The sequence below is a fragment of the Stegodyphus dumicola genome, chromosome 9, assembly GCF_044657685.1.
Source record: "Stegodyphus dumicola isolate Sdum_Otavi_A_Nest chromosome 9, ASM4465768v1".
Classification (NCBI taxonomy): domain Eukaryota; kingdom Metazoa; phylum Arthropoda; class Arachnida; order Araneae; family Eresidae; genus Stegodyphus; species Stegodyphus dumicola.
The window spans coordinates 46111783-46138666 of record NC_140776.1 but is presented as its reverse complement, the minus strand read 5'-3'; the positions used below and the strand labels follow the sequence as shown (position 1 = coordinate 46138666).

General features: G+C 32.1%; 1 protein-coding gene across 2 annotated transcripts in view; it reads right to left on the bottom strand.

The window, feature by feature from the left end:
* Positions 1 to 26884, bottom strand: part of Trm1 (tRNA methyltransferase 1) — a 71338-nt gene that overhangs the window by 7443 nt on the left and 37011 nt on the right. For both annotated transcript variants that reach the window (XM_035350345.2, XM_035350344.2), the window contains exons 8-14: positions 22949 to 23018; positions 22660 to 22794; positions 20802 to 20887; positions 10510 to 10618; positions 9814 to 9884; positions 5572 to 5691; positions 1230 to 1335 (exon numbers count right to left, since the gene is read on the bottom strand). In XM_035350345.2, coding sequence (XP_035206236.2) covers positions 1230 to 1335; positions 5572 to 5691; positions 9814 to 9884; positions 10510 to 10618; positions 20802 to 20887; positions 22660 to 22794; positions 22949 to 23018 — 697 coding nt within the window. The remainder of the gene's footprint in view (positions 1 to 1229; positions 1336 to 5571; positions 5692 to 9813; positions 9885 to 10509; positions 10619 to 20801; positions 20888 to 22659; positions 22795 to 22948; positions 23019 to 26884) is intronic.

The window sequence follows — 26884 nt, the reverse complement described above, 5'->3', positions numbered from 1 at the left end:
AATTGGCATGAAATTTCAGAAAAATTCTAAGTTCTAAGTTATTTCTTTATTCTAAGTTATCATGAGTCTCATGATGTATATTTATGTATATATTTGTATTACTGCACAAAAGAAACAAAGGTTGGAAAAGACACTATTCTTTTCTAATCTTTGTTTCTTTTTTCCATTTTTCTCACCATTTACTTTCCAAATTTAAAAAAATTTAAAAACTACTGCCTTTAATTCACCTTTTGGGTAGTTTCTAACTTGCCATAGCAAATTAGTTTTGCCAATGATGCAAACTGACAACCACTGATGTCTACTTTCGAATTTCAATCTTTTGCCTAATGGTAAGTTCTGATTCCAGTTCTTTGTTAATTTTTATGTATATTTTATATTACTGCATTTTATTTGCATTTATTTCAGTAAAATATGTCTAATAATTAATATTTTACTTTATTGGACATTGAATTGATTACATATGGATTTATTTTTGTATAATTCTATTTCATTTTCAGAATTCCTCTCTGTAGAGGAAGGATTCAGAATTTTCAGGTGAACTGTTATAATTAAATAATTTAGAATGCTTCATTAGCTAATTTTGAATTAACAGAAATACAGTGGTTATCCAAGAGCAGAAGGGTTCAATTAAATCTGATATACCTCCTCCAAATAACACTGTATCAGATATTAATTGCATTCCTCTTCCTAAATATTTTCGCTATTTTTGTATTTCCACTGGTTTGATGACTACTGGTTGATTTTTTTACATATTTTGGGGGGAAATTTGGGATTTTATTATTTTTGATTTTCACTCTTTCATGTCTTGGTTCATTTGGTTCTAAATTTCTTACTTTTTGTTTGTAATTAAATAACAGTATAATATATAGCAATTGAAGACAAATCTCAGAACCAAATAAAGGTATTTATACTGTTTACAGCATTAAACAAAATGACTTAAGAAAACTTAAATTTCATGATATTATTCTTACATTTTTAACATCATTTAAAAATTTTAACTTTCATTCCCCCTTCCAAAAAAAAAAAAATTCTGCTGAAGATGAACACTGAGTAGTTTTTCTTGTGATGGCTCCAAGATATAAATAAATGCATCTATATAAAACTAATTTTAAAATGATAGAAATTAAAAATAAAAAAATAATTCATTTAGAAGTTGCTGTTGCTCACATTTTCATGATCCTAAACAGCTTAATTTAAAAGTATGGTGGATTTTTTAAAGAAATACACACCTTTACTTTTTTAGGTGAACTGTCATCACTAGATTTTTTTTCTGATTTTCTCTGGCGTTTGTTTTGACGGTTGATCCGTTTCTCCTCTTGCTTGGTACTAAATAAACTAGAAAGAATAAAATCATATTCTCTAAAAAAGTCTTTGAAATATTTTTAATAATAATTTTATTACTGTACTTATTATGTTACATATAGTAGGCAGAATATGATATCTGACCTTACCCAAGAAATTAATTCTAATGAAGAAATTCACATTTCAGTTTCTTTCCCCTTTTAGCATTAACAGATTCTGGTCTGTTACTAATTAAATGAGTGCTATGTACTTTCATTAGTTGTGTTAAAAAATACCAATTCTTTATTTTACTACTTGATTTGAAACATTCTGGATGTAATCTAATAGTTTGCTTTATCCTAAAATCACACGAAACCTAAGTCTATACGAGTCTTATATATATGAGTATATATGAGCAGAACCTAAGTATATACTTATATGTTGAGAATATATTTAAGCATTGCAATTTTGCTCCATCTGAAACATGTTCTTCCAAAATTATTACTGTGTCTTCAAGTCATTAAATGGCATTGTCTTGTTTTCATGCCTGAAGTGCTAGATTTTAGTAAGACAGAATTTAATTTTCCTCAGTTAGTTATGCCTTTAATTAAAAGGTAATGGTCAATATAACATTCAATTTATTTCATCTTTGCTGATGTTGTAGTGACTTTTATTTCAGAAGAGGTAAGAATTAACTCAGATCATTCTAACTCACACTTACATGATATATTGAGTGGTGACAAAGTTTTATCACAATTAGGATAAAAATATCTATTCATAGTTAATAGATTTAGACAAGCAATTTTAAATATGTAGTACAATAATTCGTACACTAACTGAATGCTAATTAAAGCCCTGTTGAAATCAAACATTGGATTAAGAAAAAGCATGCAAAAGAAAGAAGGCCTAAATTATTGCATAAGGTTTCAATCGAAGGGCTCATGAAAAACAGAATTTGAGGGTCCCTTTCCCATTTACTAATTTCTTGAAAAAATAGATTTCAAGTGACCCCATATTACAAAAAAGCTACAATCACAAACATCAATCAAATCAACTATAACATGTGATTTCATTAAACTGTGCTAAGGCCATACTAGTCCAATGAGATCATCACACTAAAAAAATATAGTACAAGAATTCATTCCTATCAAATTTTGTTGAACAAACATATTTAAGTATTTAACTAAAATTATTGGAAAATAATAAAAGCGTAAAAAGTACTGAATGAATTTATTATTCAAATTAGTAACAGCACTACAGTGAGGTCCGCACTGAGTGAAGCTGCACTATTTCAGGTATTCCTGTACTGAATATTTATCATTAAGCCATAGTTCAAAATTTTAATTTTCTTTAAAATTACAATAAAACAGAAATTCTACTCTTTAAGATAAATAATGATATACATGAGTGGTATTCAAATTTTGTGGCAAGATAACCTCATAAAAATGTAAACAACCCCAAAAATGATTTTGCAACCCCAATCAGAGCATCATCCCTTAGTTATATACCAATTTTATGCACCTGTGACTCACTATAAATTTTCTTCAGCCACAGTCTGAATACCACTGACATACACTACAAAAAGAAGGCATCAAAATTTGAAATATGTTAGTGAATATATGTAAATTTTCTTAATAATAATTTTAATTTCAAATGAAACATATGAAGGTAATGGTCAATATAACATTAAGGTAATGGTCAATATGATTTAAGGGAAACACTTTTGCTCCTCCCCCTCTAATAGTGATATTATGGAGCGATATTACTGAAAAATATATTTTAAACTCTATTGTATCAAAAGCATACAAAGTATATGAAGCTTCATTTCTAAATCATTTTTTCAAATTCAGACAATTTTATCTGTGTAGTTCCAAGGATAATTTGTACTAATGAGCAAAATTAATCAATACTTAATTTAAGCTTTTGTTTTATTTTTGCTGTTCTAGAAAACTTTACCTCATCTTGTAGAGTTTCAGAAGTTTTTGTCTTGATAACTTGAGATTAATGGGAAAGTTAAACAACAAGAATCAGTGTAATGTTTGTAACAATTTATTAATTTTGTCACTTATTTTATTTATATTTAATGGTTCCTTGAGGAGGTTTTTAAGTTGATGTTTTTTTTTTTTTTTTTCATTTTATACAAATTAAATTCTGTAAGTATCTTGGTGATTAGAAGAGGGCAGCATAGATACAAAAGATGACATTTACGGACAAACATAGCTGAAGACTACAAGACACAATTTATTTTTGCACACTTAATTCTTGCAGTACATATTTTTAATTACACAGCATCATTATGGATGTGACATACATGCCAAACTTTTGTACAGCTGTTCACATCTTTAGAAAATGGCAAAACAGAGCAGTGAAATGATGTGCCAGCAGGGCAAGAGGAAAGCAAGAAAGTAATCATCTAGCAACACCAATACATATAGAGTCGCTGAAATTTTCATTTGTGATTTTATAAGAGCTGTTGCATTGTAGGATTACATATGCAAACATGAAATTGAACTGATTAATTTTCAAAGGCAGTCCAGGAGAACTATTATAAGCAATATCTACCTTTAAAACAAAAAAGGGTGAAGATATACACATTAAAATGAAGAATTATGGGATATTGCTAATTTAAGTTATAATTTTGATTTTCATATCTTATATCTTGCACATATATATATATATATATATATATAATATGCAATGCAGTTACATTAAATACTAAACATATAACCTTCAAAAGTTTTACAAAATGCAATAGAAAAAATTGAAAACCAGTAAAAAAATTTTAAGAATCTTTTTTTAAGCAAAAATTAAGAAATACTGAATCATTTTTGTTCTCCTCATGGTCCATCACTCTAGCAGCAGCAAAAAGATTCAATCTGACTGTTCTAATGTTCCGCCTTGACTCCTTCATTTCTGCTATAGTTCTTAAAATTGTTCTTACTAGTTCTCAGTTTTTTCTAGTGCATTTTGTAAAACTTTGGAATGTTATAATGTTAATATATAATATAATTTAATCAAAATATAATTTTTTACTACTAAACAGCGTAACTATTCTTTTTTTTTTTAGTTAGTACAGTAAGACCCCGCTTAACGCGGGGGATACGTTCCATCGAAGTAGAGCGTAATGCGAAACAGCACTAAGCGAGGCTATCTTAACATGTAAATAATGGGGATAGGGGAAGACGGATAAAAAATGGTTAGGCATTAAATTTAATAATGTTTTTTTTAATAAAAATAAAATCAAACTTATATTTCTTACAAAAATAAAAACAATATAAACGCATATACTTTTAAAAACAAATAAAATTCTCAGTCAGATCATTCAGTCTATTCTGGGTTTCCAATTTTCTGCCTTTTTGTTAAGAAGGCATTATGATAGATTGGCTTAATGGCATATTGCGTTCAATTTCGTCGTCAATCCATATAGACAGTCGTTTTTCCATTTCCTCTATAATGTTATTTCTAGAACGGGTAATTATAGTTGCAGAGCTTGACGTAGTTACAGTTGCCGATGACAGTATTTTTTCTTTATTCTTAAGAATTGTCCTTATTGTCGAAGTTGCCAAAATCAATGCAGCACTAATTTGAGATTGACGTTCGTTCACCAGAATCTAATCTTCTAATCACTTGCATTTGAGTTTCCAGTGAAATGCTTTTTCTGGTTGCTTTCTTTTCTTGTTTTTTATTATCACCCATGATAAAAACTAAAGATCATAATATTTGTCACTGTATTAATCGTTATAGTATTATACAAATTTAAACTTACAATAATGTCAACAAATGTTTCAAATGATAAAAATGCGTCCACCAAGCAAGAAACACAACTACACTGTTTCAGATATGTTATTTGGAAACCTAGCTCTGCGGACAATTTCGGAGAATCCCCGGGTTGAAATAAAAGAGTGCTAAACCGAAACAGCGCTAAACGAAACAGCGTTAAGTGGGGTCTTACTGTATTTATATTTTAAAGATTTTTCTTAATTCCTTTTCTAATAGATACGAGTGGTTTAACTATCTAAATTAAAACTTTAAAAAAGAACTCAACTGAATTTAATTAATTTTAAATATAAAATTCCCTATTAATTTTTTAATTTTTTTTTTTTTTTTTTTTTTTCTCTGAAAAGTGTATCCCTTTACTTAAGTTAATGAAATTCATGTTTAAAAAGAAAAATTTTCATATGCCATTCAAAATATAAAATTCCATTTAATTAGAATGCCAGAACTTGAATACACATGATGTGTAGAGAGGATTAATATTGTAAAAACACATAAGTCAACCTAAATCATTACCTAGTCGTTGCTCTGCACTTAGGACCCCAGTTGGGAGCAGGATTTATCTGAAAACGCAGCAAATTATTGCTGCGTGACTGGGGATCTGCATCTGGATGAAGTTCAAAAGACACATCAATGCTACGAAACATAAAAAGAAAAGACACATTCAGAAAATTATTTTTTCAGAATTCAACAAACACAAATACTTTTTAAATTTTTTCTTTTTTAAAAAGTGTTACTTCTTTAAAACCCATCTTACTAGCTTCCTAAAGTTCTAATTTTATTAATCATAATATAACTTTTAACAAATGAATGGCATTTGTAGCACTTGTTTGCTAGAACTTCTGAAGCACTCAAATGGGCATTTTTCTTGCTGAAAGCTGAAGTAGCTAAAATGCACCTTAGCGTAAACCAAACAAAAATAAATATATGCCAAGCACTAAGAGAAAATTTAATCATTCTTTCTTAGAAATTGATAAAGTTGTTGAGTGTTTCACATATCTTGGCTTTGTAGTTAATATAGGAAACAATATTTCTCCTGAAAATTGAAACAAAGCAAAAAAAAAAAAAAAAAATTGGTACCCAATGCTCTTTTGGTTTAAAGTATCTGAAATAAAAACAATTAAACTGACGATTTACAAATGCTTAATTAAACCTGTTTGGCATATGAAGTTGAAACTTTGACAGTGAATGAAAAGGTTAAAAAAAATACTTCCACTCTTTGACAGAAAGATTTTCAGAAGCATTGTTGGAGGTATTCATATAAATGGCATTTAAAGAAGAAGAACCAATGGAGAAATCTACAAGACATAAGGTATGCAGACATCATAAATTTTATCAGCACCCAAAGATTAAGATGGGTTGTTCACCTAATCAGAAGCTTGAAAATAGAACTATCACAAAAAAACAAATTCCTATACAAGCCAATGCACACTCAAAAAAGATCGAGACTGAAACACAAATGACTAGACTGTCTGGGAAAAGACTTGTCTAACTTGCAGGTCTAATTGGAAGATTAAGGCCATGAAATTCTAAAGAAGGCCAGAGCCAACTATGAGCTGAAAAGTCACTGAAGAATAATTTTCTTAAAAAAAGTACGGTTTACTTCACAATGCTCAATGCCAGGGTTGGCACTAGACATTTTGCTGCCTACTACAATCTCCACAGATCCTAATTTCTGCTGTATGGAGCTTCTCTAAATTCCAAAAATATTTTCAGCCCTGAATTCTACTGTTCGGTGCCTTTCCTAAATTCTAAAAAATTCTGCATTCCTAAATTTTGCTGCTCCAAATTCTAAAAATTTTGCTGCCCCTAAATTCTGCCATCTCATGCAGCCGTATTGGTTGCATCAGTTCTGGCAGCGGTCCAAGCTTAATACACATATATAGATATTACATATGACTACTGTACACACAGAATTGAAAAATGTCAACTTTGTTATTCTTAGCAGAATAGTCTTCTCTTAATATTTTACTTCAGACAATTAAAAGATTCACTGTCCTTCATCCTGCATTTAGTTTGTGGTAAGCAGTCAAAAGATTTCACAATTTGTCCATTTTGAAAGAGCTCTATTATACTATTTATACAGAATAGCACTGTTTTGTTCTGGTTCTAATATCAATCAAACTATGAATTTATGTAAGGGCAATTTTCATGTTTTTCTGTCTTATAAGGTGATTTATAATTAAAAATATAATCCTCAAGACTAGAAAAATTGTCATTATGAAAAAAAAAAAAAAAAAAAAATGCCAAATATAATACTGACATATCTAATTTTATTAACAGTGCTAAACAAAATTGACAGTGCAAACTATAATTGAGTAAAACATTAATGCTTTTTAGATAGCAAGTTTCCAAATTCTTTATTTTTATGATATATATCTAACACATAGATTTCAGTATTCATAGAAAATGGAGAAACAATCTAGACCCTGAAATTAACTTACATCCAGTTCTGTCGTACTGTAAATTACAACAAACCAGGTGAAAAACATTTGATATAAAATATTGTTACGTTTCTTTTTTCTGAAACTATCGATAGTTGTTGCATTATTTTCTTCCTTCACGTTCGTACAGGGTTTATGTGGATTTGGAGTGAATAACGATGACACTTTATGAAGTATCGAAACACACTTTATTTAGCCAATATTAATCAGGACAGCTCCTTTTACAGTCGTCGAAGGTCTACTATAAACACGCTGGAACAATCAGCGACACAGCCTTCACACTGTCAGGCAATAACGGTGGAGACAGCTTCACTGCAAAGCACCAGAATACAGCTCTTGACTCTGCCATTCTCAGACCTCCACATACTCTCGAGACTCTCCACACCACAACTCGTGATGCAGTCGATGACACACAGAGCACAGGTCCCAACTCTTCGGTTCAGTCGTTCCCGGAGCTTAACACACTCTCTCGACGATGCACTAACTGCAATACACTAAGAGACTCTTTGATGCACTCGCTGCTCAGCTGTCAACTCGATCGTCTCCGCATGTACTAACTATTGGGTTGGCAACTAAGTAATTGCGGATTTTTTTTAGAAAATCAAAGACAATTTTTTCATGGAACTAAATAACTTTATTTTGTAATGTATTACCCATTTTGATCAATGACCTTTTGCCATCTTTCAGGCAGCATCATAATCCCACGCTCATAAAACTTCTGGTTTTTATTAGCAAAAAACTGAATCAGGTACAATTTGACATCATCATCATTATTGAAATTTTTACCATTCAAGGATTTTTGTAAAGATTGAAACAAAAAGTAATCAGATGGTGCAAGGTCAGGACTATAGGGTGGATGTGGCAAAACATCCCAACCAAGCTCCAATAATTTTTGCCGAGTGACCAAAGATGTGTGTGGCCTTGCATTGCAATGATGGAATACAACACTTTTTCGATTTGTCAATTCGGGCCAATTTTCTTCAACTGCATTGTTTAATTTCGTTAGTTGTTCAATGTAGACATCAGAATTGATCGTTCGGTTGGGTGGTAAGAGTTCAAAGTAGACAATTCCTTTGTAATCCCACCAAACTGATAACAAAACCTTCTTTTGATGAATATCAGCTTTTGATGTTGTTTGAGTTGGTTCACCTGGCCTGCTCCACGATCTTTTCTGCTTGATATTGTTGTAAACAACCCATTTTTCATCACCAGTTATCAGTCGTTTTAAAAATAGATCATTTTCATTATGTTTCTTTAGCAAATCACAGCTGTTAATGCGTTGTGTTAAATGCGTTTCTTTCAGTTAGTGAGGAACCCATGTATCGAGTTTTTGAACATAGCCAAGTTGTTTTAAGTGATTTTCAATGCATGTATATGACACATGAAGCTTCTCTGCAATCTCACGTGTTGTACTGTGATGATCTGAATCGATTATTGCTTTGATTAGGTCGTCATCAACTTCAACTGGACGACCAGAGCGTTTTTCATCTTTGAGTGAAATATCACCAGAACAAAATTTGGCAAACCAATTTTGACACTGCCATTCTTTTAAGGCTTCATCACCATAAATAGCATATAACTTTTTATGAGCTTGCAATGAGTTTTTCCCTTTGCGGAAATAAAAAAGCAAAATATGACGAAAATGTTCCTTTTGATTTTCCATTTTTCAACGAACGCCAAACGAAAACTACGCAACCGATCAAAAAACATTTTTTACTGATTGACAGTTGAATTGCCAACTATCAAATAATAAAATGTGTTTTACATTTGTACTACATCTGCAACCCTAAAAATTCAGCTGAAGCCATCTATGAGTGAAATCCGCAATTACATAGTTGCCAACCCAATAGATGAGACACACTAACTGACTGCGGACCAGCAGGGTTAATATAGCTTTCAGCTTGTGTTCAAGAACATTCTGGGCTGAAATGGTGGGAATTCGTTCCAGAAGGTTCTCCATCCATCCATCCATGGTATATCGGTAATTTTGTCGCCAAATGGGCAATTTATTGCCAAATATGGCAACTCTGCCTTCTCTTGCCATTTTATGGCAACCCTAAACCTGCTTTGCGGGGAAGCCATCTTACGGTGCCTGTACATTTCGTAATAATATGTTATTTTAATTATTGCGTAACAAACAAATTTCAAATAAAATTTAAAATAAGGTTCTAAATAATATTGTTTAGCATATATTTTGAAATAACTCCATAAAAAATAATACACATAAATATATAATATATATATATATATATTTGAGAGAAAAAATATGGATGCATATTTAAAGTTATTTAATTTATGTATAGATATAGCATACCTTGGTTTCTTGGACATGATTCTTTTTGATAAATTTTCTTCAAAAGTTTTTTTCCCGGGATTTTGCCTTGCCTAACTTAAAGAAATGTACACAATAAAGTTAAACAAATAAACAATTGAAAGGTAAAAATGAAAAAAATATTAATTTATTTTCCCATCTTAGCAATATACTGCAATGAGATATAGCCATTAGCAAACTCAGTTTTAGCTGTGCATACTAAATACAAAATATTAAAGAATTAAAAAAAAAACCTGGAATTCATTTACGACTGACGAATTAATTGATGTGAGTAATTAGTGAAACCAATTTCAAAGTGTTTATAAATAGAAACAAACACACTAAGGCTTATAAAAAATCTGTACTACTGAACAAACAAAAATTAATTCTATGCAACACATACAGGAATATATCAGCAAAAGAATTAATAATTTTTAAAAAAATCTCAGCAGTTGTACATTTTTATTCACACATAATTTAATTACTTTTAATGCTGAATATAACATACTTTAAATTGTCTCTGTTTCATATTTTTTCAATAATATATTATTTTAGCTTAAAATTATAAAATCTCTTTAAATGCAAATTTATTTAAACTTGTTTTTTACCTAACTATGCTACTGAAAAAATTTAAATAACTTTAAAATTCTATTAAAACCCTTTTTGGATATATTTTATAATTTAATATAAGAAACACACCCAAGTTTTAATAATACTCCAGATGACTTCTTGAGGAGCATCAGTTTTGATTGAGGTGGGAACTGTATGAGACATGGATACTCTATATCCAGCATTTAATACTGCCGATCTAAAAAAGAGTTGATAATAAAAATTTAAAATAAAGGAATAAATGAAATAAAAATTTAAAACTGAAAAAACACAGTATTAATTCAATTTCAAGATAAGAATAAAGAAACACTTATGCAATGCTTCAAAGTTTTTCCAAATTGCCTTAATTTTCATCTAATCTAATATCCTTTTTCTTTCATGCAAGATTTTATACATTAACACATTCACTGACACACTGGCGCATCAGCATAGTGCTACCTCGTATGCCTGTGACGCTATGAGACGACGATCGACTGTGATAAGTTATATGCTTTACTTTTAGTGCAGCTTTGGAGGCTGAGCGAAGAGGTTTTTGAGGCATGTTAGTGAAGCATTATTTTTATATTTTAGGTGTGTGGTTTTTTAATTTTGTGTTTCAGTTTCTTTTAAGCATTATTTTTATATTTTAGGTGTGTGGATTTTAATTTTGTTTCAGTTTCTTTAGTATCCATTTTAAAAAATGGGGAACACTACAGGTATTGCAGGGCCTTCGACTTTTAATTCTCATTCTATTTGAGCGTCTAAATCACTCAAGGATTTTGATTCACAGCCTAAGAAAAGGAAAGTAAATAAAAAATTGACTTGAAACAAAATATTAGAATTACTAAAAAAGAGTGACCTTTCTGATTATGAGAGCACAGATGATGAAGATTACGGTTGGGATTCTTCGAGCGAATCAGAAGGAGATAGACATGTTGCGGTGGATACCATAGAAATGTTAGATTCTGATACAGAAGATACAACTCAACAATTTCCGGCAATTGGGAAGAACAGTCTTGTTGACTGGAAGACAGATTCAAGTTGTATGATAAGTAATACATTTACAAAAACCGAGTCCTTGCTAATACAGCCAACTAAAAGTACTGCTGTTGGATATTTTCGCCTTTTCCTTACCGAAGGATTTGCAGAAAAATTTGTCTAAGAAATAAATTTTATGCACTAAAAATAGAACATAGCGTTGAAATGAAAGAAAAGTCATGAATAACTTTTTGGAAAGATTTAAAAGTGGATGAATTTTTAGTTTTTCTGGGAGAATTCTTGCAAATGGGGAACATAAAAATGAATAGACTTTAAGATTACTAGTAGAAGGGCCCAATATTCCATAATGCAGGCATGCAAATAGTGTTGGCAACTGTCGTTGATTCCCTTAGCGCATGCGCATGATAAGCAAGTTCTCTGCTGCGTAATATTTTTCTAGGTAGTTAGCCAATGTCAATGGTGAGTATCGCATGTAAGAAAGAAGTGCTAAGCGCTGTGTAATATCATGTTTCTACTCTGTTGTTCAATGTCTTCATAGCTTAAATAAATGTTTGTCATGTATATGGAAGACATCATTTTATTCTTCAAATAGCATTAGCTGAAATTGGTTTTCATTAATTTTAAGTGCATTGCATTTTGGAAAAAATAGTGCACCTTGAGAACCTCAACCTATAGACTATTTGTGGTCTACAACCTTCTGCGATAAATTTCCAGCTTATCTTAGAAGAACCCAATATTCCATAATGCAGGCATGCAAATAGTGTTGGCAACCGCCGTTGATTCCCGTAGTGCATGCGCATGATAAGCAAGTTCTAAATAAATCTTGAAATTTAGAATTTGTTACTTTTGTTTTCAGATTCTTTAACGATTTCATTAGAAATGTCCCTACTTGCCTTGTCCGAATTTTCATGCTTATTTAATTTCTTCAACTTTTTCTTTCCTCTAAATTGCCACACTTGAATTTTCTCTTCATATTCCAAAACGGGTGAGATTCCAAGTTCAAATTATTCTGCTTGGACTTTTAATTCTCATTCTATTTGAGCGTCTAAATCACTCAAGGATTTTGATTTTTCATTTAACTGGTCTAAAATTTCTTCTAATGCATTTATATTTATACTACTACCATCTTTACTACTCAGTTCGATTTCAATTTTCTTTAATATCTTGGACATTGCAGTCCTCAATGACTCAATTTCATTTTGATTTCAGTTTAGCAATAAGATCTTCCATATTATATCAAAAATAGAAAATACAGGCTTACCTTGGCTGTATTCGCACAAAGTGCTATCCAAAATAAAAAAACACAAAGTTTTAAATTGGCCAAATGTTCATGGCACCGATGCACCATGTCGCGAAAGGGTTTTTTAATTCTAAGGCGAAACTTCTACCGTATCTAAAATCATTTTTTCTAAATGAAGAACATCATATCTATAATTGATTTATATTCAAGGTTAAGTTAATATTTATTTACAATATGTACAGTTAATTTGTTAGTTAATCAACATACGAAAAATTCTACTAATCAAAGAATATGGCTTAATGCGCCATTCCCATCTAACTGACTTCTACTTCAGTTGAGGGCGCTGCTATCGCTGTATGACATATTTCTCTACACCTTTGAACACTGGTTTAATTTACATAAATAAATGAACTTATTCTTGCTCTCTTAATTATAATATGGGTCATTTTTCAGTTAATTATAATATGGATTATTTCTCTTGCCTGTGTATTTTTAATTGACCTTGAATTAACTGTGATTCTAAGTTAACATGGTCATTCTTCCCATTATTACTCCAATAAACTGGAATTTGACTGCAGTAAGATTTATTTATCTGTAATTAGGTTCATCCTCATTTTATACTAAAATTTCATGCCAAAACTTTTAAAAGGTCTCATTTAGAATACAGTAAATAAAGAATTTGTCACTATTTTTTTGCTACAAATCAAAATATTACGGGTGGAGGAACTAACAGAACTTAAAACATATAAACATTAAAACGAAATAGCGAAAAAGAATATATATGTATATGTAAGATAAAAAATATGAAAGCAAACTTCTAAATTTAATTCACTATAATCTCTTTTATTTTCTATTTCACTTGGGAACTTCATCTATCTGCCCTAAAAATAGCGCTTAAGTCTAAACTGTGTCTGTTACATCTAAACTCCGAACTATCAGCGCCTCCACATCTAAACTCCGAACTATCAGCACCATTACATCTAAACTCGAGAATAATCTTACGTAAGAACGTAGTTAGAACTCTGAATCCGAACTCGATTGACTGTTAGCTGGAGAGCGCGTAATTTCATGTAATCTAATAATTGTATATAACTGTATCTAAATATAATATCTTTATTTATACAGAAGTGTCAGTTTTTATGCAAAAGCTTGGAATTGTTTAGATATTTCATCGAATAAGAATTAGAATGGAACAAGCTCGGCTCCCGGATGAAAGAAAAGGTAAGAGATTTCTTTTTACCTTTTAGAATTCTATTGAGAGATACAACAAATTTTGGCATCCCTGCCGGGACGCCCGAGCTAAGAATAAGAATTTAAATTAGAAAATAAAGATTAAGAATACAATTATTGATTACATTTTGAATTTTTGAACTGTTAAGAACATGTCTGAAGAGATCTTAAATAAATTAAAAAAGAAGCGCGCAGCTCTCCGAACATCAGTAACGAAATCGCTTAAAGATTTGGAATCGCAGCTTTCGGAAATTGATCCGAAAATTCATGATTTGGAAGAAAATTTAGAAATATTAAAGAATAATTTCGAATCGCTTAAAAGTGTCGATACAGAATTAGAACCTCTTTTTAAAGTCGAAGAATTTGATGCTGAATTCCAAAAATCTGAAGAATATCGCCAAAAGGTCGTTAAATGCAGTTTCCGTACCTCCAAAAGAATCGATGAATTAAAACGCAAATCTACTGAAACGGTAGTAAATAACCAGTTCAGTACTGATAGTCAAAGCGAACCAAAACATAACGAGTCTGTTCGAATTAAATTACTTAAGTTAACTTTAACGAAATTCTACAGAGATATAAACAACTGGCTAACCTTTTGGAACAGTTTCGAGTCTGCCATTCATAAAAATGATTCATTAGATAAAATAGACAAATTTAATTATTTGAAAGCTCATTTAGGTGGTTCTGCTTTAAATACAGTCGAAGGATTACCGATTACTGCTGCTAATTACGATTCCGCAATTGATCTTCTAAAAGAAAGATTTGCGAAAACAGATGTGCTCATTTACACTCACATAAATAACATTTTGAACACTAAACCGTTGAAAATCTCGAATGATGTTCGCGCCTTTAGAAAATTTTATGACAATATTTCTATCGAATTAAGATGTTTAGAAAATTTGGGTCAGTCTCTCGAGAATTTATCAAGTGTGTTATGTCCAATAATTCTGAAATCACTTCCCCAAGATATTTTGCTTGAGATTAACAGAATGAGTAATGGAAGTGCATATTGTAATATTAAAAGCCTGTGCTTGATTATAGCTCAATGTTTAGATTCACGCGAAAGGGCAGAAGTCATAAATAAGAATTCAGAGCATTCGACAGCGAATAGTGGGCGCCGTCAGTCTGCGTATGCAGTCCAGAAAATAAACACTCGTCATTTCAGCGATGGAAAGAGCAATAAATTAGAAACGAAAGCTTCTTCTGCTTCTGATTTAGTGTCCACGGGTATTAAAGAAAAATTGATTAAGGCATGTGTTTTTTGCGGAGATTTTTCCCATTCAAGCCATAAATGTCCTATTGCCCAGAAATTAACTAATGACGAAAAGGTTGAAATACTACGCAAAAATGGCACTTGTTTTAGGTGTTTACAAAATAAGGGTCACATCAGCAAATTTTGTGATTCTAACATTTTTTGCACCCATTGTCACTCTAAGCATTCTACGATTATGTGCAACAGAATTAATTCCGAGAGTAAAAAGGGAACGATCAAAACTGTCCAGGAAGTTGAGAATAAAGTACTTTCGAATCAAAGCAACCGTTCTGAAGTTTATTTACAAACTTTGGTCGTAGGGGTAGCTGGGAAAACCTTAAAGGGTTATTTAAGATTGCTAATAGACACCGGAAGTCAGAACACGTACATAAGTCAATATGCTGCTAAAACGTTGAAATTAGAAAAGATAGGAACTGAAAGAATTAAACATGGGTTATTTGGGGGTGTAGAAGTTTCGGAAGATCATAATCGTTATCAAATAGATTTAACTAGTTTGGATGGAAAGTACAGGTGTAAAATCGAAGCACTAGACCAGAGGAAAATTTGTTCGTCACTACCTAAGATGAAAGATGAAAAATTAATTAAAGTGATGGAAAAAAGGGGAATCCTTATCAACGACAATCATGTGAATGGAAATCTCTGTCTGTTTCAAGAAAATCCGGAAGAGATTCATATGCTGTTAGGAGCGGACACCGCAGCACAATTGTTAACTGAAAGAATTGAACATTTTGCGGGGGATTACGTAGCCTTTGAGACCAAGTTAGGCTGGACTTTAATGGGCAAGATTAAAGAGAATGTGAATACGTCGAGTTCCCTGTCCGTTCTTTCTTTATCCTTACATGTTTCCGATACAAATTTGTCCAATCTTTGGCGTTTAGACACTTTGGGGATTTCAAGTCAGGAAAACAAAACGAAAAGTGCCTTGGAAGAAGAAACCCGAAAACATTTCTTAAAAAGTGTAAAACGAGATAGCTCCGGGAGATATGAAGTAACCTTACCCTTTATTTTAGATAAATCCGTCTTATCCAGTAACCGTACTGTGGCAGAAAGACACCTCGTCAAAACCGAAAGTAAACTAATTAACACACGCAGAAGAAAAGATTACGAAGAAATATTTGATCAGTGGGAAGCGAAGGATATTATTGAGGTAGTAACTGAGGAAAAGGAGGAAGGAGTGCACTACTTGTCACACAGACCTGTAATAAAAGAGTCTAGTGAAACTACAAAGATACGGCCTGTTTTCAATGCATCTGCACGTTCTAAGAATTCACCCTCTCTCAATGATTGTTTGAGTAAAGGACCAAATTTAATAGAAATTATTCCACGTATATTGAATCGTTTTCGAAAATATCACATAGGAGTGTCATCTGACATCGAAAAGGCCTTTTGTCAAATCAAAATAGCAGAAAAGGATAGAGATTTTTTAAGGTTTCTATGGTTCGATAATCAACATAAGTTTAAAATTTACAGACATAACCGAGTTGTTTTTGGACTCACATCAAGTCCGTTTCTGCTAGCCGCTACACTTAGTCACCTTTTGACTACAGTCCCAGAAAAATTTGTAGAAACTTCTAATATTTTGAAAGATTCATTTTACCTCGATAATTCGTTCATTAGCTTAAATCACGTAGATGAAGCTGAAAATTTCGTTCAAGAAGCAAGATTGATTTTGGCTTCGGGGCATTTCAATTTGAGATGTTGGCGATCAAATTTTTGCATTGACATGATCGATGAGATAGAGAACAAGACGAAAGTTGTCCCAGTATTAGGCTTAGTATGGGATTTAGAGAAAGATAGTTTGAGTTGCAAGATCGAAGAAATATTTAACTTGAGGGAACCTATTACCAAAAGAAAAGTTTTGTCAATTACCCAGAAAATTTTTGATCCCATTGGCTTTGCTGCACCGATAACTGTAATTCCTAAGCTAATTTTGCAAGAAACATGGAACCAGAAGATTAAGTGGAATGAAGATCTTCCTCTTCCCATAAGTGAGCAGTTTGGGACTTGGTTGTACCAATTGTCTCTGCTATCTCAGATTGAAATTCCTCGTTGGTTAAATATTGATTACGAAAACGAAGATACCGTAGTGCTCCACGTTTTTTCGGATGCTAGTAAAAGAGCCTATGCCACATGTGCATTTTTAAGAGCTGAAACCATTGAAGGTGTAAAGGTTCAGTTAGTAAGTGCGAGAAGTCGAATAGCCCCTATTAAGGAACTTACGATTCCACGGCTTGAACTTCTTTCCTGTCTGATAGGTGCCAGGCTTGTCAAAACAATTCTATCAGATTTGAAACTTAAGAATTGTAGAACAGTGTTCTGGAGTGATTCTTCTACAGCTTTGGGGGTGGATAAGAAGGGATCAAGCATGGGGTACGTTTGTTCACAATAGAGTACAAGAAATAAGATCGCTTACCAGAATATCTGACTGGAGGCATGTACCTGGAAGTTTAAACCCAGCGGATCTCCCATCGAGAGGATGTACTATTGAGCAATTACAGAAATCGGCATGGTGGGAGGGCCCATCGTGGCTTTACTTACCAGAAGACGAGTGGCCCCATGTAGAAGAAAAGCCTGATGAAGAACTTATAAACAAGGAAAAAAGGAAAACGATTCTGACTCTTCTAGATCATGGAGACAATTTGGACCGGTACTACAAATACTTCTCTTCATATAGAAAAAGCGTGAGAATGATCGCTTGGATTTTCAGGTTTTATCACAATTTAAAGAACAAAGATAAAAACCTCACTCCTGATGTCTCAGTTGATGAATTGGAGAATGCTGAAAAGGCACTTTGTAGATTGGTACAGAAAGAATCATTTACAGGCATAAACGATCCCGCCATTCGTGCGCTGAAACCAATCTTAGACCAAAATGGAATTTTAAGAGCCAAAACGAACGTCCTACAGCGTCAAGATAATGAAAATTTCCAATATCTTATCATTTTACCTTCAAAACATATTCTTGTTGAGAGACTAATTTACGAGAAACATCTAGAACTCCAGCATGCTGGTGTCAGCACTTTAATGACAAATCTTAGAGAAAACTTTTGGATATTAAAATCCAGAAAAAGTATTCGAAATATTATCAGAAAATGTGTAAGATGTAAAAGATTTGTTTCACAAAGAGTGGAAGTCGAGCCAGGATTTCCACCCGAAGATCGAGTCAGAGAAGGGGCGACTTTTGAAGTCGTCGGTGTAGATCTAGCGGGTCCTCTCTATCTCCGTGAGGGGTCTAAAGCGTGGATAGTCTTGTATACATGTGCCATTTATAGAGCCATTCACCTCGAACTAGTTACTTCTCTATCTACAGAAACTTTCATCCAATCTTTACGTAGATTCATTGCCAGAAGAGGTAGACTTTATGTGATATATTCCGACAACAGAACTAATTTTGTAGGGACTAACAGTATTCTTAAGAAAGTTAATTGGAACGCCATATGTTCAGCTGCTTCTATCCAAAGGATACGATGGAAGTTCAACCCTCCGACCGCCGCCTGGTGGGGAGGTTGGTGGGAGAGGCTTGTGCGAATGGTGAAAGAAAATTTAAGAAGAGTGTTAGGTCGAACGTCCTTAAATTATGAAGAATTATACACTATATTATGTGACTGTGAACAAGTGATTAATTCGCGACCTATCACATATGTATCAGAGGATAATCAAGATCCATCACCACTGACCCCTATGATGTTTCTGCAAGAATTGCCGTCATCTGGAGTTCCTGATATGGACTACGTAGATTCCAAAGAACTAAACCGTCGAGCCAAATACCGACAGAGAATAAGACATGATCTACGAAACAGATTTCATAATGAATATCTTGGTCAGTTGAGACAACAGGCAATAAAGAAGGGAAAATTTCAACAGTTGCAAGTAGGCGATGTCGTTCTATTGGAAGACAGCCAGAAACGACGCATACATTGGCCTTTAGCCAAGATAGTCGAGCTTTTCCCCAGTAAAGACGGAATAGTTAGACTAGCGAGGGTCAAGACAAGAAATGGTATTCTGCTTCGTCCAGTGCCCCGGCTTTTCCCGTTGGAGATCTCTACTTCCGAATCCGTTGGCCCTCCGTTCCCCGACAGAGCACCTCGAGATAGAAACGACCATGCAACTGGTCAGGCTGATCAGGCTGCTAGTATTCCAGAACCTGCCTCAAGTCCTTGAGTGATGACCAGAGCTGGACGAGTTGTTCGGCCTCCTCATCGACTGAACCTGTGTCTATTGAGTTCCTCCGCATCGTCGGATCTCAATGGTGGGAGGAGATGTTACATCTAAACTCCGAACTATCAGCGCCTCCACATCTAAACTCCGAACTATCAGCACCATTACATCTAAACTCGAGAATAATCTTACGTAAGAACGTAGTTAGAACTCTGAATCCGAACTCGATTGACTGTTAGCTGGAGAGCGCGTAATTTCATGTAATCTAATAATTGTATATAACTGTATCTAAATATAATATCTTTATTTATACAGAAGTGTCAGTTTTTATGCAAAAGCTTGGAATTGTTTAGATATTTCATCGAATAAGAATTAGAATGGAACAAGCTCGGCTCCCGGGTGAAAGAAAAGGTAAGAGATTTCTTTTTACCTTTTAGAATTCTATTGAGAGATACAACAGTGTCATTCAAACTAATAATGCGATCTTACGTAACCCTTAATGCCTCTTGACCAATCACCGACTTGTAAACCAAAACTAAAAACTGAAACTTTTGACTCCCTCCTTTTTTTCCTATGAACTGATGTGTCACTTTTGCATGTGCTTTCCTCTTGGCCAGACGTCTTTCTGCAATCATGTGTGTGCTGCTATACTCACTTCTATGGCAACAATATCAAAATTGTAAATGTTCTTTAATAGGCACGAGTGGAGAGCCCATTATTACTCCGATAAAGTACTGCTGTTGGATATTTTCGCCTTTTCCTTACCGAAGGATTTGCAGAAAAATTTGTCTAAGAAATAAATTCTTACACACTAAAAATAGAACATAGCGTTGAAATGAAAGAAAAGTCATGAATAACTTTTTGGAAAGATTTAAAAGTGGATGAATTTTTAGTTTTTCTGAGAGAATTCTTGCAAATGGGGAACATAAAAATGATTCAAGATTACTGGTAGAAGGGCCCAATATTCGATAATGCAGAATAGAACGGCCCAATATTCCATAATTCACTTATTCTCAATATTCATAACTGGATTGTGGCCACAAGTGAATTTAAATAAATAAAAGGAATTTAATCCAACTCAACTTCTTCAAAATGGATGGACACTCTAAGCATTAAGTATCTACACAATTAGTATTTCTATGCATCTACCTCTCAGCATTCATATTTCAGTGCCTCCAAAATTGTTCTGTCATTACATATATACCTAAAAAAATGCATTATTTTAGTCCCCCCCCATTAACAATACCATCTAAAGAAACTGGATTGAATTATAGTTGAAGTATCCACTAGGAAACCTTGTGTGGAAGTAAATGGCAAAATTCAAAGAAAGTATTCTGATAACTTATTGCAAAACACTGAACAAATGCCACTATACAAAATGTGAAAGTTAGCAATTTTTTTATTAATTATAGTTTCCAAATTTTGAATATGAGATATTACATTCTTCTTGATTCTAGAAAGTAAAAAGCAGTTTCATACACATAATTTAAAAGATTTAATTTACCTCATCTGTTTATTGGTTGGAGTAGAAACATGAAGGATACTAGACAGTTTCTCAATTCTGTGGAATAAAGGACAGTCATCTAATTCCTGCAAAGATGTACACATATGCACTTATTACTCTCATGTATTCCTATAAATAATTATGCTTGAAATCCCTTTTGTCATTTATAAAAATATTTATTTTAAAATATAAACACAAAACAGACCTAAAGATAATGGGATAATATTTATTATCAGTAACAAACAGCTTCCTGCAACATACACAGCAAGGTAAATACAAAAAGAAAGATTTTTGTTTATATACACACATTAAAAATTATAATATCAAACTTAAACTAAAAATTCCATTACAGTTTGAAATGTTGGAGAGTTAGCATTGTAATATGAACATGTAATTTTTTTCCCCTTGATTTTAAAAAATAGGAACCTTTGTCTGAACACCCTTGAAATCGATAAAAATTAATTTACAGTCTATACCAAACTAAATGTGCTTTTTTGTTTAATTTCAAAAGTTCTTTCATGTTTGCTGCTTGTAACAGCATCCAACTGCTCTTTACTCTATAGTCTATTCAACAAATTAGAAATCACTTTATTTAAGTTGTTCACAAATGCCAAAATTATTATATTTCTAAGAACTACAAGAAAACTGAAATATTTCCGTTTGCTCTGCTCCTTTTTTAAAAAAGGCTGTAAATTAAAAATTTAAAAAAAAATTTTAAAAAAAAAAATCTCTTAATGCTGTGGTCAAAGTTAGTATGCTTTTTAAACAGAATTTTTTAACAACTGAAATCGAAAATATTTTTAGACTTCAGAGAAAACTTATTAAGCTTTTAAATTGCTAAGCTCAATAACATTATAAAATGCGCATAGGATATCCTAGTTTTATATTATACATTTTACTATTGTTTCAAATATTCTAAGATTGCTATAAATAGACATCAATCACTTTTAAAATGTAACTTTTAATATGTACAATATTTACAGATCATTAATCAAAACATGATGGTTCAGCTGACAAACAAATCTATATGCTTTCATAATCGAAAATCGAAATCTTTTAAATAGGCACCGAAATGTTCCTAATCGACTAGTGTTCGAAGCATCAAACATCCATCTATCGAACTGCCGGCGGAGAGGATATGGAAATTCAGAAGGCACGTTGCATTTCACAAGTGACACTAGCATCATCTATCAATTAATCAAAATAATTTCCATAACTAAACCATATATATTTCATTAAACCAATGTTTAAAAAACAATTTTTTAAAATATAAAATAATTTTAATAAATAAGTCATTAAATGAAATAAAACAGAAAAAATATTTCACTGGTGATAATAAATATGAAGACGTAGCTAATCTGACAATCAGGCAAAAGCAGACTTGTGTTGTAACTTATCCCATTTGCCTAACAATGACATCAGAATAAGCCATGAAAATCATCGCGGCAAGTAGAGCTAGATTGCACATGTCAATGGCAAAGCCTTCAGCATCCCACAGGTGACAGTACAACATTGTTCATTTCCACCCCCAATTTTGAAAGAGAGCATCCTGTGAGAATGAGTCCGAGGGTCTCCCACCCCTCTTTCCCTACCACCAAACTCTTGAGAGGACTTCTGGCTCACTGCATATTCAGAGTGCACCCATGCTACCAGACACTATAAATTTACAAACATCCATGCCTTTTCTAGGGTTCAACCTTCAGTATCACAGTAGGCTCCCCTAACCACTATACCATTTGGGCAGTCAAAAGTAGATTTTATTTATAGGAGGAAAAATACATAAGGTTAAATTTTAAAAACTACAGAAACATTTATCTATTTATTATATAAAATATAAGTAATCTTAAGAAAGCCATACCTCTAAGATAACATTTAACATTCCTAACATTCTTTTAGAAGTATTGTAACATTCCTTTTCCCCATCAACTAGTTGTATGGTCTTCTGGATGAACTCTTTGTTATGTAGCTTTTCTGCCCAAATGGGCCCACCAACCTAATCAAAATATGGTACTACAGAATTTATATTTTGCACACATCTTCAAAGTATGCTATAACATTTCAAAACTTTAATAATTATAATAAAATTATTAGAAAATTGTACATAATAGTATGCAAAAACTAACTATACTAGATTAGCATAGCTTTACTTTATGTGATCCATCACAGATGCTGCATTTCATATTAACTGGGGGTCCAACGCCAGCAGAATATTTTTCTCTGAAAGAGGATACCAAAGATATAAAAATTGACCTAAAAAAGCAATGCATTGTAAGCAATAGCAAAAATAACTTGGGGGGGAAACCTCTTTCTACAATGTTCCAGGACAATTTTTCCAAATAAATCTGCCAAATAACTAATTTCAGCATGTTATTTCTCAAATATTAATTGCTTACACCAATACGTTTAAATGAAATTTGATAATTTGATTTTAAATTAGCATTTGATAATGCAAATTCAAATACTAGTGAGAAGCAATATGGTTTTGCCTTAAAGCTAATAAAGTTGCAAAAAAGAAATGGTATGTGCAACCAAAACAGAACAAGAATATTTATACAATTTAATATTTTGTGGTGGTACAGAACATCTCATGATGAAAAGAAAAATTTATGAGCCCATAAATGATTTTCTTCAAAGCTTTAAATAAATATTAACATTGCAACAAAGTCAGCATCAGTCATTTCATATTATAGCAAATAAGTTTAATTTGAGCAAAGACACAGCTTAAACACACTGATGCGAAAAATATGCAATAAAAGAAAATGGACACCTTCTGATTATCCACACCCCCACTAAAAAGGTCATTAAAAAGTATTCAGAGGCAAAGCAGTATGGTACTAAAACAGTTATATGGTAACCCGCGTGTGCACAGAGCGCAGATCATTTTTGGCCGTTGTGTGATGCCAAATTGCATGGATGACAAGTTTGTGTGATTCTCTGTATTTTTTAAATAAAAACATATTGTTGTGTACACGAGATGCAAAAAAGAATGATTTCTATAAAAAGTTATACTATTACTGATATTTCTTGTTTTTTTAAAATTTGATAGATTGCTGTAGTATGCAGTTTTTGTTATATAACTGTTGTATGGTATTTTTTAAATTGAAAAGTTATCCAAATATTGTCTACTGAGGTTTAGAAGAGAAAGTACTTCATATATTCCTGATTTTTCAAAGAAATGGGATGATTTAATAGCTAGCTGATATTTTAAAAATGTCTTTTGCCTTTCATGCATTAGCTTTGTGGAAAAATTGCATTAGCCACTGAATTTTGATTTCAGAAGCCTTCAGGAAAGAATATTGTTCATTTACCACAAGGAATAAGTCATGAAATACTTTTGCTCGAAAGGACTCCACTTTCTCTTCAAACAAAAGTTTCCATCAATTATTCCAAACAAATTGGGGAGGTCTTAATTTTCTACAAAGAAAAAAACAATATAACTTCTAAAACAAAATTACCTTATTAAGTCAAGTGCTTTATCAATTAACTTTTACTTTCACTACAGGATAAAGCATCTTTATACAACAAATTAATAACACTGCAATAATAACTAACAAAAAAAATGTATTTGTCATTAAATCATTTATTACAAAGAAAGGTGTGAATATTCTAAATCATCCCATTTCCTTGAAAGATCAGGAATGTATGAACTACTTTCTCTTCTAAACCTCAGTAGACAATATTTGCATAACTTATTAAATCAAAAATGATGAGAAACTTAAAAAAGAAATTAGATAGTATTTGGTACTTTCTGATCATCTGCACCCTTAATGAAAAACTGTGGCAAACACTGCCAACATTGGCATTCGCAAACTTGTTGGTAGCTAATTTTTCCCCAAGCTAATGCATGAAAGAGAACAGCCATTTCCCAAACAATGGCTCATAAAGAATTCTATACTAGTGCAATAAATGAATTTTAAAAAAAAGAAATACCAATAATAAAATACTTCCTTTTTTGAGAAATCCTTTTCTGCACTGTTGTTCTACCCATGTACATAGCAATGTGTCTTAAAAAAAAAGAGAGAGAGAACATCCGGCAATTGCATATTTAACATTGCATTTTGGGGCTGCCAAAACAGACATATGCTACAAGCATAACTGAGTTGCCACATAAATATTTTTAGGCACTATTTTTAGGTTGCCATATAACTATTTGGGCAGTGTACTGCTTTGTCTCACAAGTACTTTTTTGTGATTTTCGGCATGGGGTGTGGATAATCAAAAAAGGTCAAGTATTCTAACAGTTTATTTTCACAAAGCCATTCATTCAGTTGATTTTGCATTATATTCTCAGACGAAAATAGTTTTATGTGTTTCTTCTTATATATCTTATATCTTTTTTTATAAAAAAATAACTTTTTACATAGAAGCCAAATTCATAGCTCAAAATGTGTATGTCTTTCATTACATGAAAGGCATTTTAATGTATTATATTTGTACTTCATACAAAAACTTTTTGTTTAAAAGACATTTCTAAATTGAAGATCTTTATGATAATACAGGAAAAATATTAATGAAATATTTACACTGATCAATAATGCCTTCTATCAATGAATCTAAAAATAACTAAAATACTTGTGCAGTCCAAATGCAATTTAAATTTCAAACTCTTTCAATACTTCAGAAAACAAGTTAAGTTTTATCAAATTATTAATTTTGTCAAAATAGATGCAGTGCTTGCTGTCCAGCAGCTACTTTCAGGTGTTTACAGAATTTAAATTAAAACAAATATCTATATTATATATCGAAATTTCAGATACAGAGGCATAATAGAGTTGGTAGAAGATAAAAATTATCCAAATATACCTACATTAATCATAAATTATGGGAACAAGAATAATTATAAGGCAGACAAGATAAAATAAATATAATAAATACAATGTATTATGAACAAAAATTAATATAATAGATTATATTCAATAAATTTACATCATTTATAGGCTTAAACAACTAATTATTACCCTAAAGAAAAACATACTTGGACTAAATATATAAGATGCATGCTTGGCAAAGCACACAACATTATCATCAAACAGAAAATTTTATATAGGCAAATAAACTTCACCTAGAAAGGCATTCTAATTTGAATTTATTCATTAAAAAAATTATATAGCTACTGTATGGCCTATCATCACTGCCTCACCAGCATGGCCTATGGTTATCAGGCAGGCTTCGAATTTTATAAATTTCAAAAAGTTTCAAATTTTACAAAATAAAGTATTAAAAATGATCACTGAAACAGTATGCCAAATCAAGATGAGTAATACCATCTTAAATAAAGCTATCAAACGCAGTAAATTATTTTAATGGCCCCAAATACAAAGTTTCAGATGATGTGGTATTAAACTATACTCATATGTATTATACTTTCTCAAGTTTTCTTCTCAGCAACTCCATGACTATGTAGTTTTCCTATATTCTTCAGCATATATTCATGTTTCTCAGTAACTTAAGACTATCACTAGATCAAGTAAGATGTGAGAGGAGAAATATTGTTGCGTGCGTACGGGTTCGTTATGAAATGAATGCACAAGTCCGATGAAAAATGAACAACAATTTATTATTATCACAACAAAAATGCTTAAATTTTCTCAAATTATCATGCAGTATTACAATAGCTCACAGTAGTTATCTTTTAACTACTCAAATGTACAATAGAACGTAATTCAAAACAGCTAAAGAACGCTAATCCGCGAATTCGCTACAATCAACAAGAACAGTTTTCTAAACAACAACAAACTAAGCAACTACTACAAACTGAGATGTTTTCCTCCTTTTATAAGATTTTAAAATCACGCGCTAGAATTTTCCAGTACTTTCTCGAAATCAAAAAGAGATACTAGCTTTCTTTTAATATTCATCACGCGCTGCACTGCGTGAGAAATAAAACCATTTAATTTATAATTGAACTAACATTAGCTTTTTAAATACCAAATTCGTAACACTGCCCCCTTCCCAAGGACTGCACGTCCCGGGCAGTACAATCCCTGGACAGGAAGCTAAACTTACAACTGTGGCATAAATGCAACTGAGGCATAAACATTACATTACAATATCAAACAACATGAACAATAAATGCAATAACT